Genomic DNA, 16,553 nt, shown 5'->3' with positions numbered 1-16,553 from the left:
TATCCTGCTTTCTTTCACCCTTCTCTAGCTCTCCCGTTCTGATTCTCTCCCTCCTTTGATTATCTGCCATCTGTTACTATTTTCACTGAGACGCTCCTTCTCCTCCCTTTGCAGAGGTTGTCTCGGATCTGATGCTTTCCAGTCATGCATTAAGCAACATGACTAACATCTGCCATGTGTGATTCACTGATCCTCTCCCCACCAGACCAGGCGCATGATGACTAAACTGCTGGATGGGCCACTGTCTCCTCTCCCTTAGAGGAGGTTCCAATTCCCCCTCCCACCTTGTGTTTATTTGTGCTGGTCTCCAGATGTCGGAAGAACCAGCTTAAGAAGTTGTCCTTCTTCCCAGTGACCCATTCCTCCGTAGAACAGACAAGCTGGGACAGCCCAGAATGACCCAACGTGACTATATAGAGCAGGGGTGGCCAAACGTACTGATCGTCCGAACAGCATCTGACAATCTTCAGACGTTCGAGAACCAGGGCGCACCTGCCGGGGCTTGGGGCTTCAGCCCTGTGGGAGGTACCTGCCAGGGCTCAGGGTTTTAGCCCCGCTCCTGCAAAAGCCCCTAGCCCCCTCTCCCTGCTGGGAAGAAGCTGGAGGTGACATCTCATGTGCCCCCCCCAATTTTTTGCCAGGGTTTGCTGGCCCCGCGCTCTCACATGATGCTGCCAGGCCCCCTCTCTGTATAGCAGCTGCCGGAGCTGTCAAGCTGGAAGCTGTGGCCCTGGGGAGAGGCAGCAGCAGACAGCTGGGAATTGCAGGGAGAGCCGCTGCTTTTGCTGCTGCCTCTCCCCGCGGATCCCTGCAGCTCCCAGCTGTTTGCCACTCCCTCTCCAGGCAGAACTAACACCTGGGAGCTGCAGGGAGGGGCCTCTGAGGGCAAGAGGGGGTGTGTGTGCCTGGGTGTGTGTGACTCAAGCTGCTGTGGGGGGCGAACCTTTGAATTGTGCCCCCCACTCTCAGCAGGCACCAGTTGTCTCTGGCACCACCCCATCGCAGGACAGAAGTCCCGAGCTTTCCCCGACCCCGGTCTGGTAGATGGAGAATGCAGGGAGCATGGGGGGATCCACAAGCCGCACTTTAACTGTAAAAGATCCGCATGTGGCTCACAAGATGCAGCTTGGCCACCTCAGATCTAGAGCAAGGACCTCTGAACGGCTCAGCTGAAGGGCATGGGCGGTGTTTGAAACCTCTGGCTGGGGGAGGCTAGCCCCCAGCCTCGCCCCTTCTGCCCAAGGCCCCGCCCCTTCCACGTGTACTGGAACCCACAGCCCCTCTAGGCTGGCTAGTGCCCGCAGGCCCCCCAGCCCCAGAGTGCCGGGAGGGAGAGTGTGCGGTGCCGCTGCAGCCTTCTCAGTCCTGGGAAGGCGGGCGGCGTGGCCCCAGCCCCTGGCGCCCAGTGACACCGCCAAAGCAGGGCCGTGGGGGCGGAGTGTGGGCAGGGCCATGCCTGGCTGTTTGGAGAGGCTGAAGGGGCTGGACTGACGACTTGTGGGAAGCCTGCTTGGTCTCTACGTCCATTCTCATATACAGGTGCTGCCCGTGGGCACTACAGGGCTCAGGATTTTCTCTTCTCTCTCCAGACACATACATATAAACCCGCAGATGCACACAGGCACGCTCCCAGTTAGGGAGGTACACACACACAAAGGCACGGACCCAGTCAGACCCACACACAAACACCCCTGCGGACACAGGAATACCCCCATGTGATGCTGGGAAGCTGTGGGTCTGGATAACTAACACAGTGGCACATAGAGAAGTCCATTCCGGACCCCTCCCAGGCCTGGCCCCCTGCCCACTCCAGCTACCCCCAACCCCATCCCTGCCACTGTGTCACAAACCCAGCTGGAACATTGCTGGAAATTCCCCGGGAAATGACCCATTTCCTGCTCGCTCCTGCAGCACAATAACCCCGCGCTGGCTGTCTCTTTCCACGTAGCGCTGATTGTTTCTTGTTAATAGCAGGCTTTGCCGGACAAAGGGCCCCCAAGTTGTTTTCCTCCTGTGGCAGTTATCACACATCCTGAGAGCTCTTCCGAGGTTCATCACCATGCCGGCTGGCCCCCCTGGGAAGCACCCTGAGATGCAGTCAGTGTCCAGGAGAGGGGGCTTTCTTCCCCTATGGTCTCTCGCCCTCCCTTGTCATAATGTCACCCACCACCGCTGACCTCTCTTCCTGTGCCCCAGGACTGCACCTTCTCCCCTGCTAGAAGGCAAGTCCCCGAGCAGAGCAGCGGGAGAACTGTGAAGAGACACTGGAGGAGGAGAGTGGAAGTTACAAGATTTTGCCATTCAGGGCAGCAGCCGTAAGCCACACCAGCCCCTACGCCAGCAATAGGCCCAGATTCATAGACGTGAGAGAGCGAAGACCCATTTGGTCCAGTCGGCTGCCTGTCCAGTCTAGTCTTCAGTGCCTCAAACAGCGGGACTTTTGCCCCTTCCTTGGCAGCCTCGTCCCGTGTCTACCACAGGGGTTCGCGAACCTTTCCAGCAGGTGGGCCACAGCTTAATAGAGAGATTCCCTCCTGGGCAGCCCCCCTTCCATTCACAATTATGAGGACATTTCACCTCCCATTCATGATCCTGGAAACCACCTCTCCTCCCACTCTCAGTCGCCCACCATCCCTGTGGCAACCGCAGCAAACGCTGATGGGAAAGTAACATTTTTAGCTTTCTGGACTATGATGTAGCAGCTGGAAACAAGCAGGAGGAACCAGCATCAGGGGACCAGCCAGCTTTCTACAGGCCATCAGCAAATGCTCTGAGGCCCACAGTTTGAGATCCACTGGCTTAATAGATCTCACGGCTAGAAAACATTCCCTGCTACCCAAGTGAAATTTTACTGTGGTTAATTCAGTTCTCTCACTCTTGGGCCATCTGGAACACTTGCTCTCGCTTCATGTCCAGGACCTTGTTCTCCTAGGTGGTTAGCACCATCCCCCTTTGTGTTCATTTGGCCAAGCCAAAAAGATTTAATTCTTCAGCCTTCCCATGTAAATCCCCTGCCCGGTGACCAAATCCACATGCAGTCATGCTGCTGGCCCAACAGCATCTGTGGGATGTCAGATGGGGAACTGAGGCACTGGGAGATTAAGTGACACTCTTATGGTCACACAGCGAGTCTGTGGCAAGGCAGGGAGTTGAACCTAGATTGCTGGAGTTCCAGTGCCTGATCCACAAGCCTGTCCTTCTCTGTCCTCACTCTCGTAGCCAGCCACCAGGTTGGACAGTGCTTTACAAACCCATCGTTAGACGTGGCCTCAGCCCCGAAGAGCTTCTGATCTCCTTTCAATGGAAGAAGGGTGATTTACAGCAAGGGGAGCTGTGGTCGATCTGCCGTAGCCAATGGCTGGCCTCGAGGAGTAGGTTTTCAGGAGATTATTAGCACTGCCATGCCCGTAAGGTCAGTGAAAGTCACGGTGTCTGTAACAGGGCTGGCCTTAGGGAAAATGGCACCCTGGGCAAACTTGTATTTTGGTGCCCCGGCCCCCGCCGCCTCCCCATCCACCCTCCATTACCCCAGCTCCTTCTGCCTCCCCGGGCTCCCCACTGCCCCCAGGCCCTGCTGCCTCCCCACACTTTTCCCTGAGCTCCCTTCCACAGACTTGTACCCAGGCCCGCCCCTCTTGACCATGGCGGCTGGAGACCGGCGGCTGCTGGTCAGGAGCCCAGCTCTGAAGGCAGCGCCGCTGCCAGCAGCAGTGCAGAAGTGAGGGTGGCAATACTATACCGTGACACCCTCACTTCTGCGCTGCTGCCTTCAGAGCTGGGCGGCCGGCATCCCAGAAGTGCCGGGGCTATGAACTGCCAAGCCGAGAGCCCTGGCAGGCCCAGCACAAATTAAGCACTGACAGCCCCCCGACCACAGCGCCCTGGGCAATCGCCCACCCATAAGGCCAGCCCTGGTCTGTAACACTGGCAATCCGCTGGGGACAGTGCTGGGCTCTGACCCCGTCCCTACTATTCCTGCTCTGTTTAGAGTGCCTGGACATGGCCTGTGGCAAATAGAACAGAACGTATAATCACGAAAGACCAATCTTTCGTAACCACTGGCCCCAGACACAATGAAGGGTAGAACAGCGCCTGGGCTTCATGCACACAGGGGTCCCTAGAGCGCAGGATTTCCAACGCGTGCCTTTGTGCAACCACTACGGCACCGATCAGCGCCCCTTACTGGCTGCACCCACCCTGGGCTGGCACACCACGAGATGCCCATTGAACCAGTTCTGCGTAAGTAACAGCTGGAAATGCTGTCTCTGAAACGCTGAGAAAGAACCCAGCACGGAAACCCCACCCTACTGACCCACGGTCTGTGTCTTTATATAGAGAGGATAATAAGAGTGCACTGAGAGAGAAACACCCTGTGGTTAGGGCTCGGGGGTTTTAAATTGCCACCTTTGGGCAGACGTCTTCAATTAAAAGATGAGCTCAGATTGGCCCAGAGGAGCACTCCTCTTTAGCAAGAGCAGGCAAAGAAGACGAGCTATGAGTTGTGCTGTTATGAAAGTGCACAGTGCCGAGAAGGCCAGTTGGAGGCCTCTATTTTCCCCGTCCCAGCATTACAAGAACTCGGCAGCTAGGATGAAAGGAGGCACGTTCTCAAGCCACCGTGGAACTCCCTGCCTCATGTGAGGGCATGTCGCTCTGCAAGACCCAGAAAAGAATCAGAGAGTCACATGGCCAAGGTGCCGTTACAGCACTGGGGAGAAAGAGAGCTCTGAATGGGGAGTGCCAGGATTTGGGGCAGGCCTCGGGCCCTAAAGACTATGAAGTCCTCCTTTGGGCATGCTGAGGGGTGCGAGGTGATTTACAGAGCCACCGATCTACCATAGAGTAACTCCGGACCACATTCTAGTTAGACCTGATCATTCCTCAGAGGCAGCACATTTTCTGTATTTTCTTCATTGTTCTTTCTGGGCCAGGGTCACTTGAGGTTGAGGGTGTTTCTTTCCTAGTCCATACAGCCGGAAGGGCAGTGAGGATCTTTCCCCCTCAGCATCGAAGGCCTTCCTTTCTCCCAGTCCTGAGTTCATCGATCAATCCTACTCTATTCCGGCCTAGTCTGTTCCGGTTCTTACATTACAGAGCCTTTGAGGGCCTTCCAGAAGTGCATTGCACAACATGACTAATATCTGTCCCCTGGGGTCTTTTGTCTCTCCTCCCCAGGAGAAATCACGGGGGAGGAAGGGTTGGTTTCAGTTCTTTTAATAACTGACCAGATTCCATATGTGCTGTGCTGTGTGTTTCTACACCCTCCTTCGCCAAGCCAGTCCTTTCCCCTAAGCCATGCTCTTTGTTTGTGTTCACTTGTTTCTGAACCATCCCAGAATAGAGTTGGGGAAATGGGCTGTCTGGGTGTCTCCTCGAGAGGAAAAGCTGCAGAATTCATTTCTGACTCTGCTGTCAGCTCTATTCCACAGAACAGGGGACGGGTGCTGCCTTGCATTTCTGTGTGCTGCCCTGTTATCCCACCAGCCAGGAACTGCAGTTCTGATCCCAGCTCTGTCACTAACTCCCTCTATAGCTCTGAGCCAGTGACGGGGCCTGGAATGGCCTGGAATATGGTTCCGTCGAAGCTGGAGGTGGCATTTCCAGCTCAGGTAGAAGTTGCTAAAAATTATCAACGTCACTGCAGCTGCATGGGCCCCGCCCCGTCTGAAACCTTGTATACTCGCAGCAGCTAGCCTGTCCCGCTGCCCATGCAGCCGTGGCTATTTTTAGTGTCTACCCAAGTGCCTACTTTTGTGTCTAGCCACGCTGGAAATGCCAGCTCCAGTGTCCATGTAGCCAGACTGTCATAATATCGAGGGGAAGGATGTGGCCTAGCCGGGATACCACTCCCAGTCTGGGGATCTCAGAAAGATGTTGACTCCTCTGGCCAATTAACGAGCAACTTTGAGGAGCTCCATAGGAAGTCCTACCCGCTCCTCCTGTGTTGGAAGGGGATGGCTGGTATGTGGGACAACAGTGTGAAGAGGGTTATGGGATGGATTCCTTGGGTACGTGGGGGGTAGATCTGAAAAACAAAGCAGGGAAAGCTAGGGTGGATCTGAATATCCTGTGGGCTGTAAAGGGACATGGAGCCTTCTACCTCTAGGTCACCAGTTTGGAGTCAACCCATGGTGAAAGTTGTTGCCGGCAGTGTTGGCTGTTTCCTGTCCTGTATGAACTGAGTTTGGCTGGTCTCAGTCCATTCTAAGCACACACATTGCAAAACCCACTACCTCCGCTGGCACTCGTCAGCTCCTTTCTTAGCAACCTCATCCACGGGCCAAGACTTGACTGGAGCATGGAGACTTGAACTTCCCCCTCAGCCCTTGAGTTGGTCCATTGAGGCAGGGCGGGGATGCAGAGCGGGGGGCGGGGGGGTGACCTGGCTTTGCCACTGGGTGCGCTGTACCTGCTCTGCAGATAAGCACGAGACTTCATGCCCCAAGTGTGTGAATGCAGCACTTTTCCCCTGCCCTGGCTAGACGTGGACAAATAACCATGAGAAATATGCAAAGAGAGAGGAAAGGAGTGAGAACAAGGGGGACAGGGAAAGACGGAGAGGGCTGGATAAGGCAGAGGAGAGGAAACAGATGGGGTAAATCAGAGATATCGAGATGAATGTCACATGCCGATGGGGAAGTTGAGAATCCCCCCCAGTCCCACCACAGGACAGGCCACGGCATGGACAAATTACGCAGGGCTATCTGCTCCCACACTGCTGCTTACCTCATCTGTTGTCATCCTAAGTGAAACTGATTAGCAGAGAGAGAGAGAGAGAGAGAGTGACTTCCCTGTTCAAAGGTGACCTATGTGGAGATAAGGGGGCGGGTGGAGGCAGAGGGAAGGGAAGGCTGCACCCTGTGAAATTCCTATATGTGCAGGAAGTGGTGTCGGTGACTCAGTAAACAGTGAAGATAGCGCAGTGTCAGGGGGTGCTGCATTGCAGGAAGGGGTGAGGGTGATGCACGAGGGGGCTCTCTCCCCCATCAGTCAGTACTAGGAGTGCTGTGCTGCAGGGATTGGGGTGGGTGACTCAGGCGCTCTCTTCTTCGAGTCAGTGATGACCCCGGTGTCAGGTGGTGCCTTTCAGAGGAAAGGTGGCCATTAAAGATCCCCTGGCACTTTCTGCCAGCAGCTGGAAGTGCTAAGCTGGGTGTCCTGGGCACAAACCAACTCAGGTAACAACATTCCGCCGACTTGGTGCAGTTCCTATTGCGTATGGGATTCTCCTTCCCTTCGTGTCCTAAACCGTTGCGTTGTGTTCCTGTGCGTTGCTCGGTAATTGCTGGTCTCCACTCCAGAGCTGGCTGCATTTCAGCAGTGGGCGAAGAGATCCCTGTGTACTAGGGAGCAACAACAGTCACTCCATGATTAAGGCTGCAACTGAGTTTCCATGATATAAAGACAGTTTTGCCTTCCCACCTCTAAAATCTACGGAAAAAATCTATTGACCTCAAACCTGACAGGTGAGGGCTGGGCTCACAGTAGAGTTGTTGTGCACAATTTGAAGCGACTGAGACCAGGGCTTCCTGAATTACGAGTCTCTGAGCACGAAGGCAGTAAACGCAATTCCCAGATTCTCCCAATTCATTTTGCCAGCGTGTAGCACAAACTCAGATGGCAGGAGAGAGATCCAGTCCCTACTGTTGGTGGGATTTAGTGCCCACAGCCAACAGTCAGTGGGTCAAAGTCCAGTTTCAGGAGCTACTAGAATTAGATTGCGTGATGAAGCCTGTCACAGGGCTGCTGGAGACCCGCACTTTCCCTTTGTGAAAGAAGCTTCTAACCTGTTTCCTTGCAGAGGCATGGCTGGATCCTCTGCCGGTGCTGATCAACAGTGTCAGTGGAAAACCGATTTTCCTTTCGAGACCTCACAAGGGGGCTCTCCGTTCCCGCAGATGTCAGAATGCCAAGGGGAGGGGGATTCCCCAGGATATCCTTCCCTCCCAGAGCTCCCTGATTTCACCCCATCCCCACCTCCCTGAGGGATCTTCTGAGGTCTGTAGGGAGGGGCCATCTAGAGAGCTAGGAATGGAGGCTGCAGAGGGCAGGAGGTTGGGTGGATATCCCCCACATACACACGCCCCGCTCTCTTAGCCACTGCCTGAGCCTCTGGATTCCTGCAGTCCCCACTCAGACACTGCTTGTGGGGCACCTGCCTGACAGGAGTGGGACGTCATGGCAAGGTGTCGCTGCCAGGAGCGTGGGAAAGCAGAGTGGGGGCACCGGAGGAAGTTATTTCACAGGCGGTTGGCGACAGGGATCAGACACTCAATCCAGGGAGAGGGAAGCAGACTGGATCGCAGGGAAGGGGATGTTGGCCTTGTCAGAGAGAACGGCTTCTACAGCTCACCCCAGCCCTGTAAGCCCTGCTGACACCCTGGCATGCCTTCAGGAGAGCTAAGCAGGGGTCTAACCTGTGGGCACAGGTTACCCAGCCCAGACAGAGCCCCATGCATTCTGCGCAGGGAAAACCTCTGCATCTCCATGGGGGGCCTAGGGGGCTGCTCTGTCCAGCCCAGCCTGAGATGCCCGGTTCCCCTCTCTGTGCAGCCCCCGCGGACCCCGTGCCCCTCCAGACCTGCTGGGAGATTTCCTCGCCTCGGCTGTGCTGCCAGCATCAGACTTGGCAGCCGACGCGGGTGACGTTGTCAGTTTCCTGACAGCATTCTGGTGTTACCAGGGTAACCCGACTGCTAGCGAAGGAGGCCTGACCTCTGGGAGCTGTTTACCAGCCAGAGAAAGACACCAGTGCCAATGGAGCTGGGAGGAGCTGCCCTCGCTCCGAGGCTGGCATCTTCCTTCCTGGTACCTGCAGCGGGGGTGCCCAATGCCCGCACCGCCATCAGCCTCCTCCGTCCCATCCCCCTAGCACAGGGGCGCCCAGTGCCAACACCCCTGCCAGCGTCCTCCGTCCCATCCCCCGGCACAGGGGTGCCCAGTGCCCACACTCCTGCCAGCATTCTCCGTCCCATCCCCCAGCACAGGGGAACCTGCACCCCCTGTCAGCCTGCCCCATCACATCCCCCAACACGGGATGCCCATATCAGCCTCACAGAGCTCTCTCAGCAGTGATTCGTTTGTCAGGGATTAGACTAACAGAAATAGGATCACATCTGTCCAGTACCACAGGACCCAGTTCCCTGCACGGGGCCCAAAACTCCTCTGCCCTCTACCCATGGTCCTGGGCTTCAGTCCTGTCTGTCTCGCGCCCTGGGTCTCATTCACACTGGGCAGCGTGAGTGCCAGTCAGATCTGTAGTTTTTCACCCCCCTCAGCCCAGGTGTGAATGGGGACCAGAGGTGCAGGGCAGGAAGCAATCAGCTCTCCGGGACTCCTACCCCTGTTCCCAGTGTGACCCCACCTCAGCCCAGTCCCCTGTGCAGTGTCTCACCCATTCTGGCTCCTGCCCCTCGCCCGGTGCCCCTCCCCCACTCCCAGGCTGTTTTGCCTGGCGGGGGGTGAGCAGGTGCATGTGCGTATGGTGGAGACTGGCCGCGGGTTTCCGTAACCCCTGCCTGGCGCTCTGCCCAGCCGATCAGAGCCCTTCTCCATGGTATGGCCAGGAGGCGTGTGGTAAAGCCATGGCAGAAAGGCTCCCACCCCACTCCCAGGGAGCCCAGGATTCACTTCTGACTTCCCAGCTGGCTGCACCCTGCCCTGGATCAGGCTTTGAATTTATTTCCCAGCCCCTGCTCTCAGCCCTGCCTCCTCCTGTCTTCTGGCCATGCCAGTCGGTCCCTGCGGAAGGCACCCAGCGGCCGCAGCTCAGCGGCTGACGGGCTCGGAGTGGCTGGAGACCTGCCCTTGCATTGGGGCCCCCACCCCGGGAAAGAGACGGAAAGATGGGCAGGGGTCTGGTGATCTTGTCCATGCTCCAGAGTGGGCCTGGGAGTGGAGCAGGGCGGCCTCCCTCTCGTTCCCTGTGAGGAGGTTGGTAAAGCACTAGCTCGCTTTCCCCTCCATCCGAGATGCCTGTGACATTTATGGGGGTGAATCGAGGTGTCCGGGGTGAATCGCCACCACCCGCTTACCGCGGGAGGGAGCCCGGTCGGCGCCCACCAGGGGAAGGAGCCGGCTGCTGGCAACACAAGCCCCACTCTTCCCCAGTACAGCCTAGCAATGTACACACCCTGCTTGGTTACTCGAGTGCCCAGTCCCATGGTTCTGGACACCCACACTGCCCAACAAGCCGCTGCCTCTGGGGAAGCAGCGCCCGCCCCCCTCGTTCCTGGGGTCACCTCAGTTCAACACGCTCCTTAGGTAATAAAAAAATAAAGGTAATAATTGGAGATATACCAATCTCCTAGAACTGGAAAGGACCTTGAAAAGGTCATCAAGGCCAGCCCCCTGCTTTCACTAGCAGGACCAATTTTTGCCCCAGATCCCTAAGTGGCCCCCTCAAGGATTGAGCTCCCAACCCTGGGTTTAGCAGGCCAATGCTCAAACCACTGAGCTATCCCTCCCCCCTACAAAAGGGACTTAGACGTGTCTGTAGTAAAACCAAAGTGAAGTTTGTTTGCCCGAGCTTGAGATAAAGATTTAAATAAAAGCAGGTATAAGGATCAGGGGTGCTGGACCGGGGGACCAGGGGGCTATGCCCTCCCACTTTTCCCCGGGCATAAGGGCAAGCAACAGGGGGGAGAGGGCGGAGCGGAGCCAGTGGAGGGTGGGGTCTTGGGGGGAAGAGGTGGCGTTAGGGCGGGGCCTTGGGAGGAGTGGCAGGGCTGGGGCCTCGGGGAAGGGGCGGCAGGAGGGCCTTGGGAAGGGGCAGCAGGGGGCATGGGAGGGGCCTTGGGGGGAAGGGGCAGCGTGGGGGCGGGGCCATGGTTCAGACACTGGTGCCCCCCCACACTTTTAGGGAGCTTCTGTTGCCCCTGATAAGAATTTGGCAACATATGGTGACAGATAAAAATATAAAACAGTCTAGAGCCCGTACTTATTAACCGGTTCCTTTCCCATCTGATAAGGTGATTCCCACGCAATGGTCAGTCCCTGCAGCGTTTGCCCAGTCCTGCGCTCTGGGCTCCGCCTTTCCTGCGGGCAGAGCCGCTTCCGTAATGGAGAACATCTCGTGCCCTTTCTCCTCTGACGCAGCCCCAGACTTTTGTCTCGTTTCATAATCAGGGCGATTGTTAACTTCGGTTCACCCCTGAAGTCCCCGATTCAGAGTCCGGCTGAATGCTCCAGCCTGCACCTGACCCAGGGCTGGTGGATTATGCTGTGTTCACTGACTCAGCTCTGAGACTCGTCCCGCCTGGGACGGCGTGTTTTACCTCCAGCAGTTTTGGAGCACGATAGTCTACATCAGGGGCGGGCAAACTTTTTGGCCCAAGGGCCACATGGGGGTTACAAAACTGTATGGAGGGCCGGGTAGGGAAGGCTGTGCCTCCCCAAACAGCCTGGTCCCCACCCCCTATCCGACCCCTCCCACTTCCCACCCCCTGACTGCCCCCTCAGAACCGCCGACCCATCCACCCCCGCTCCTTGTCCCCTAACTGCCCTCTCCCAGGACCCCGCTGCTAACTGCCCCTGGGACCACACCCCTACCCAACCTCCCTGCTCCCAGTCCCCTAACTGCCCCCTCCCGGGACCCCTGCTGCTAACTGCCCCCTGGGACCCCACCCCCTATCCAACCGCTCTGCTCTCAGTCCCCGGACTGCCCCCACCCCCTCCACACACCTGCCCCTGACAGGCCCCTGGGACCCCACGCCTATCCCACTCCCCTGTTCCTGTCCCCTGACCCCTATCCACACCCCGCCCCTGACAGGCCCCTGGGACCCCACGCCTATCCCACCCCGTTCCCTGTCCCCTGAGCCCTATCCACACCCCTGCCCCTGACAGGCCCCTGGGACCCCACGCCTATCCAACCGCCCCTGCTCCCTGTCCCTTGACACCCCCCCCGAACCTCCGCCCCATTCAACCGTTCTCTGTCCCCTGACTGCCCCCCAGGACACCCTGCCCCTTATCCAACGCCCTGGGCCCGGCCCTGGCCCCTTACCATGCCACTCAGAGCAGCATGTCTGGCAGCCGCCACCCGGCCGAGCCAGACACGCTGCCGCTCTGCTCGGCAGGAGTGCGCAATCCCGCCGCCCAGAGCGCTGCCACGCAGCGCGCCAGGGCCGCGGGGCAAAGCAAGTGGGGCACTTGCCCAGGACCTGCAGGGGCCCCCATGAGAGTTTTTCGAGGCCCCTGGAGCTTCGTCTGCTCCAGGTCTCCGTCGGCAATTCGGCGGTGGGGGGTCCCCGCCGCGGGTCTTTGGGGCACTTCGGTGGCGGGTCCCGGAGCAGAAGGACCCCTCACCGCTGAATTACCACCAAAGCGGGGGCCCCCCACCGCCGAAGACCACAGGCCCCCTGAATCCTCTGGGCAGCCCTGAGCGGCGTAGCTGCGGGGGAGGAGCCGGGGGCTCAGGGGCTGGGCAGGATGATCCCCCGGGCCGGATGTGGCCCATGGGCCATAGTTTGCCCACCTCTGGTCTACATGTTACATGACTCTAAAATGGTTTCCTGTACAAACACCCCACAATACCCATGAGAACCAGCTAGTGCTTAGCTTTGGCAGAGACCCCACAGTGACAGGACCCTTTGAGTGCAATATCGAGATGGGCAGGGCTCTGTCACACACCCATGGGCTCCTCCATGGCAGAGACAAGTCTGCCTGCCACACAGCTTCACCAGCAATGACGCTGGTTGATTTGCAAGCTCCATTCTTGTGGCTTCTGCCGCTCGAGAATCCCACCATGCAGGAGAGGCCAGTCATACACAGTGGCTTAGCTGTTAAAAATACACATCTGGAGGACAGTGACATGTCCTCTCTCGCCGAATGAAAGGCAGCCTCGTGCAGCAGGGCACCGCTTAACTCCTTCTCCAGCCCTACCAGGGTATGGACTTAAGCAAGACTTAACTAGGCTTTGTTCTGGGCCCCCGCCCAAGGGTGAAATTCCCCCTCAGTCTTTACTCAGGCAAAACTCCCACAGCCCTCAGAGAGAGCTTTGCCGAAATAAAGTTACCAGGCCTTTGCCCAGCACGCTTTAAAATAACTTTCTAGTCTTTGAATTGCAGCCCCGTTGCAAACATGAAGCCATTTTACTGCTGGTTTGTTGTTGTAAGGTTGCATCTGAGTGCTGGGCCGTGCCCTCTGCTCTCCATTCACAGTTACGATGCCTAGGCTTGGCAGAATTCGATGTTTTAATATGTACTTTTGATGGATAATATTCATTTTTAAGCATTTAAAAAATGTTTATCAATTTAATTTTTCACAACGGCACAAAAGGAAGGGTTTTAAGCATTGTTTTAGGTGTATCGATATACCTTTTCACAGTGGGGGAAATTATCGGGATGGGTCAGACAATAGCGGAGGTCAGACAATAATTAGTTCATGACTGAGATTCAAAAAGTTAAAGTTGTACAATCGTTCACACACAAACTGGCTGCGTTACGTCAAAGCATACCAAGCAAATCCCCTAAAAGCAAACTCTTAATAAGTTCTCAAGCAGCATTTTTCGTACTTTGCCTAGCTGTCAATTTCAGCTATTATCAGTGGAAAGATTTGTTGTTGGTTTGTTTGTGTGCAGGGAAATCAACATTCACCAGTAAAACCAGAATCCTTCCAAGGCTCACAATACATAAGCGATGCTGCAGAGCTCCACTGCAGACCTACTTGCACAGCTGACCCACAAGGAAAACCTCTATCTTACAGAAAGTGGTCATGCTCCGACAGGCTTCCCTCTGGGATGGCATAGGCCCCAAAGCCCCAGTGACATGCTAGGGGGCGCTGTGCAGATAAACTTGCAGTCCTGGCTGCTTGGGGTTATAACCGATCACATGGTACTTTTCACAAGAGTAGAAATGGTATCCCTGACTGAATGCATTCTGCCTCCCCAAATTCCTCCCAAGCGTTTGGTTGGAAACATGATTCTTCCTCACTTCCTGTCTGAAGCTGCTGCATGCAGTTAAGCAGCTGCTGTGTTCCACCCCAGAGGTGACTGCATTTCAGTGAGGCCTGAAGTTATTTTCATGCACACAATCCAGCTAAAAGGTACAGTCGGAATATGTCATTATTAATTACTACACTGCATGACAGCAGCCAAGGCTCTGGGCATGGAAGAGTTAAAATGAGGACTGGCTTCTGGGAAAGGGTCACGTGTCCCTCTCTTTCTTCTCTAGTTGACATTCGGGAGATAAAAGAGATCCGCCCAGGGAAGAATTCCCGGGATTTTGAACGATATCCAGAAGATGCTCGGAAACTGGACTCCACCATGTGTTTCATCATCCTGTATGGACAGGATTTCAGGCTCCGGACACTCAGTGTTGCTGGTCAGTACTGGGTGACAGAGGGTGACGACAGGCGGGGAGGGTCTAATCTTGATTCTTTCCCTCCTCCACTTCTTCCTAGGGCCATTAGGGTTTCATGGATGAGGTGGCCTCACTAACTTTCCCACCCACCCTAGCTATGTCCTGGTTTAAGGGAGAGGGTGGGAATCAGCTGTGGTGGAAAACAGGACGTGGACACACGAGCTGGAGAAGAGGGCCATGGAACCTCTTAGCAGGGACATGACAGGTCAGGTTGTCACCATCTCCCCCCAATAGTCCCTTCTCCCAGCATCCCTCCTCCCTGACAAGCACCCCCACCCAGACGTGATGGCCATCCCTGATGGAATGCCACAGTCTGGGTGAATTTGGCCCATTGGCACAGGCGCCAACTCTGGGGGGTGCTCTGGGACTCTAAACACCCATGGGAAAAAAATAATGGGTGCTCAGCACCCACCAGCCCCAACTGTTTGGGAGGCGCTAGGGGGAGGGCGGAAAGCAGCAAGAGGCCGGTGGGCGAGGGACCTGGGGGAGGGGGCGGAGTGGGGGCAGGAAGAGGCGGAGTGAGGGTGGGGCCTCGGGGAGAGGGCAGAGAGGGGGTGGGGCCTCGGGGCAGCATGGGGGTGGAGCACCCACCATGAAAAATAAAAGTCGGCACCTGTAGGGGTTAGCCAGTTGGCTAAGGGTGCTCTTATCTGTACGAAGAAGGGCATCATCTCGGTGCATCGTCTAACCTCAGCTAGAGATGAGGAGCAGCCAGATCCCTCAGTCTCAGTAGCCCTGAGCTGTGGGGAGAGGTCAGCCCCGGAGCAGACCATTGCAGCCCAGCTACGTTTCTCATGTAAGTGAGGAGAGGGAACGTCCCTTAGCCCCGCTCTTCCCACGGCTGGACTCTGCTCTCCTCCCTCCTCAGCCTTCTGTGAGGAAGACGTCAACGTGTGGATGACGGGCCTGAACTGGCTGGTGACGGACACTCAGAAAGCCCAGACGCCGCTGCAGGTTGAAAGGTATGGGCAGGGAGCTGGGCTGTTCGGGGGCTGGGGACCCCTCTGCCCCATCACTCCAGAGCAGGGCTGGGTGGGCCAGGAGAGCCGAGCCACCCCTGGGCACTGCAGAGTGAGGTGGGACCAGGAGAAGTGAAGGGCAGACAGGATCGCTAGTTTGGTTTTCCTTCATCCCCATTTTGGGGTGGCCAGTAATCCTGGAGAGCACCGATTGATTGCGGGCCCCAGAGCTGGCTGGGGTGCTGATGAGGGGATGAAATGCCTTCCTGAGGTGTAATCTCCTCCTGAAGAGGCTGGACCCCATCACCCCAGCATGTGTGATAACTGCACCGCGCTCCTAGCTATGTCGCTGCTGGGACCCCTCGGCTCCAGGCTGATCCACTTCTCAATCCTCTCACTAGGTGGCTGCGGAAACAGTTTGACTTGATGGACAGGACGAGAGAAGGCAGGTGAGTGAGGCGGGCAGGCAGAGACGAAAGGAGGGTTGATGACCCTCGGCGTTTTCATCCTAGCAGGTGTCACTGCAGAGACTATCTGCCCCTCGCTCAGCTTTGCCACACTTCCTGTGGCAGCCACTGGAGGGCGGTCTGCACAGGATGTGGGGAACTGGCCTGATAGAGCCTGAGGCTGGTAAACCCCCTTTGGGCGCTGAGAAATGCTTGAGCTGTTCAGAGGATGGGGAGAGGAGACAAACATTTCATGGTGGCTGGGGAAATGAGACCTTGCCCAGCCTTCCAGCTGTCTGCCACCACACAGCCCTGCCGCTCCTTCCCCATCACCCTGTCCCCGCAGACTGGCAGATAAAGCCTCAGGAGATAAAGCAGCGACAGCCCTGATCCTGCAGCCCTTGTGCTGTCCGACCTCCCACGGGCTTGACTGGGAGCTTGGAGCATGTGAAGGCAGCGGGATGAGGGCTGGTTGTTAGGCAGGCTCAGGTTCTAAGATATTGTGGCTTTAAGCAGGGGGAAAATTTGATCCCATTGTCAGAGCCGCGGCTAGGGCCAGGATCCCACTGCAACAGGCTCTCAAGGAATCTGGAGCCAAACAGGACTGAACGGAGAAGGTGGAAATCAGACAGTGTCTCTTTGAGAAGCTGTGCGGAGTTGGGGGGGGGAGGAGGAAAGAAAACTGGATTTAACATTTTTTGTTTAATCAGCATTTTGGTTCCTTTCTGTCCAGCTAGCTAATGAGGCATGGCTGCTGGGGTGGGGCCCAGCAGCCGCCAAGGATGAGCTCT

General features: G+C 56.6%; 1 protein-coding gene across 6 annotated transcripts in view; it reads left to right on the top strand.

Moving 5' to 3' along the window:
• The window catches only part of LOC120398927 (1-phosphatidylinositol 4,5-bisphosphate phosphodiesterase gamma-1-like), a 76,187-nt gene that overhangs the window by 23,746 nt on the left and 35,888 nt on the right, over window positions 1-16,553 (top strand). For 5 of the 6 annotated variants that reach the window (XR_005594826.1, XM_039526701.1, XM_039526700.1 and 2 more), the window contains 3 exons: window positions 14,169-14,318; window positions 15,226-15,319; window positions 15,718-15,765. Coding sequence is in view for 5 of the 6 variants with exons in the window: in XM_039526700.1 (XP_039382634.1) it covers window positions 14,169-14,318; window positions 15,226-15,319; window positions 15,718-15,765 (292 nt within the window). In the remaining variant the exon portion in view is untranslated. Of the gene's footprint in view, window positions 1-8,789; window positions 8,809-14,168; window positions 14,319-15,225; window positions 15,320-15,717; window positions 15,766-16,553 lie in introns of those variants that run through there. The other variant, XM_039526702.1, reaches the window with a different exon arrangement.

This window comes from Mauremys reevesii, linkage group 2 (genome assembly GCF_016161935.1).
Source record: "Mauremys reevesii isolate NIE-2019 linkage group 2, ASM1616193v1, whole genome shotgun sequence".
NCBI classification, from domain to species: Eukaryota; Metazoa; Chordata; order Testudines; family Geoemydidae; genus Mauremys; species Mauremys reevesii.
The sequence above is the reverse complement of the archived record's forward strand: the minus strand, read 5'-3'. Positions and strand labels throughout refer to the sequence as shown.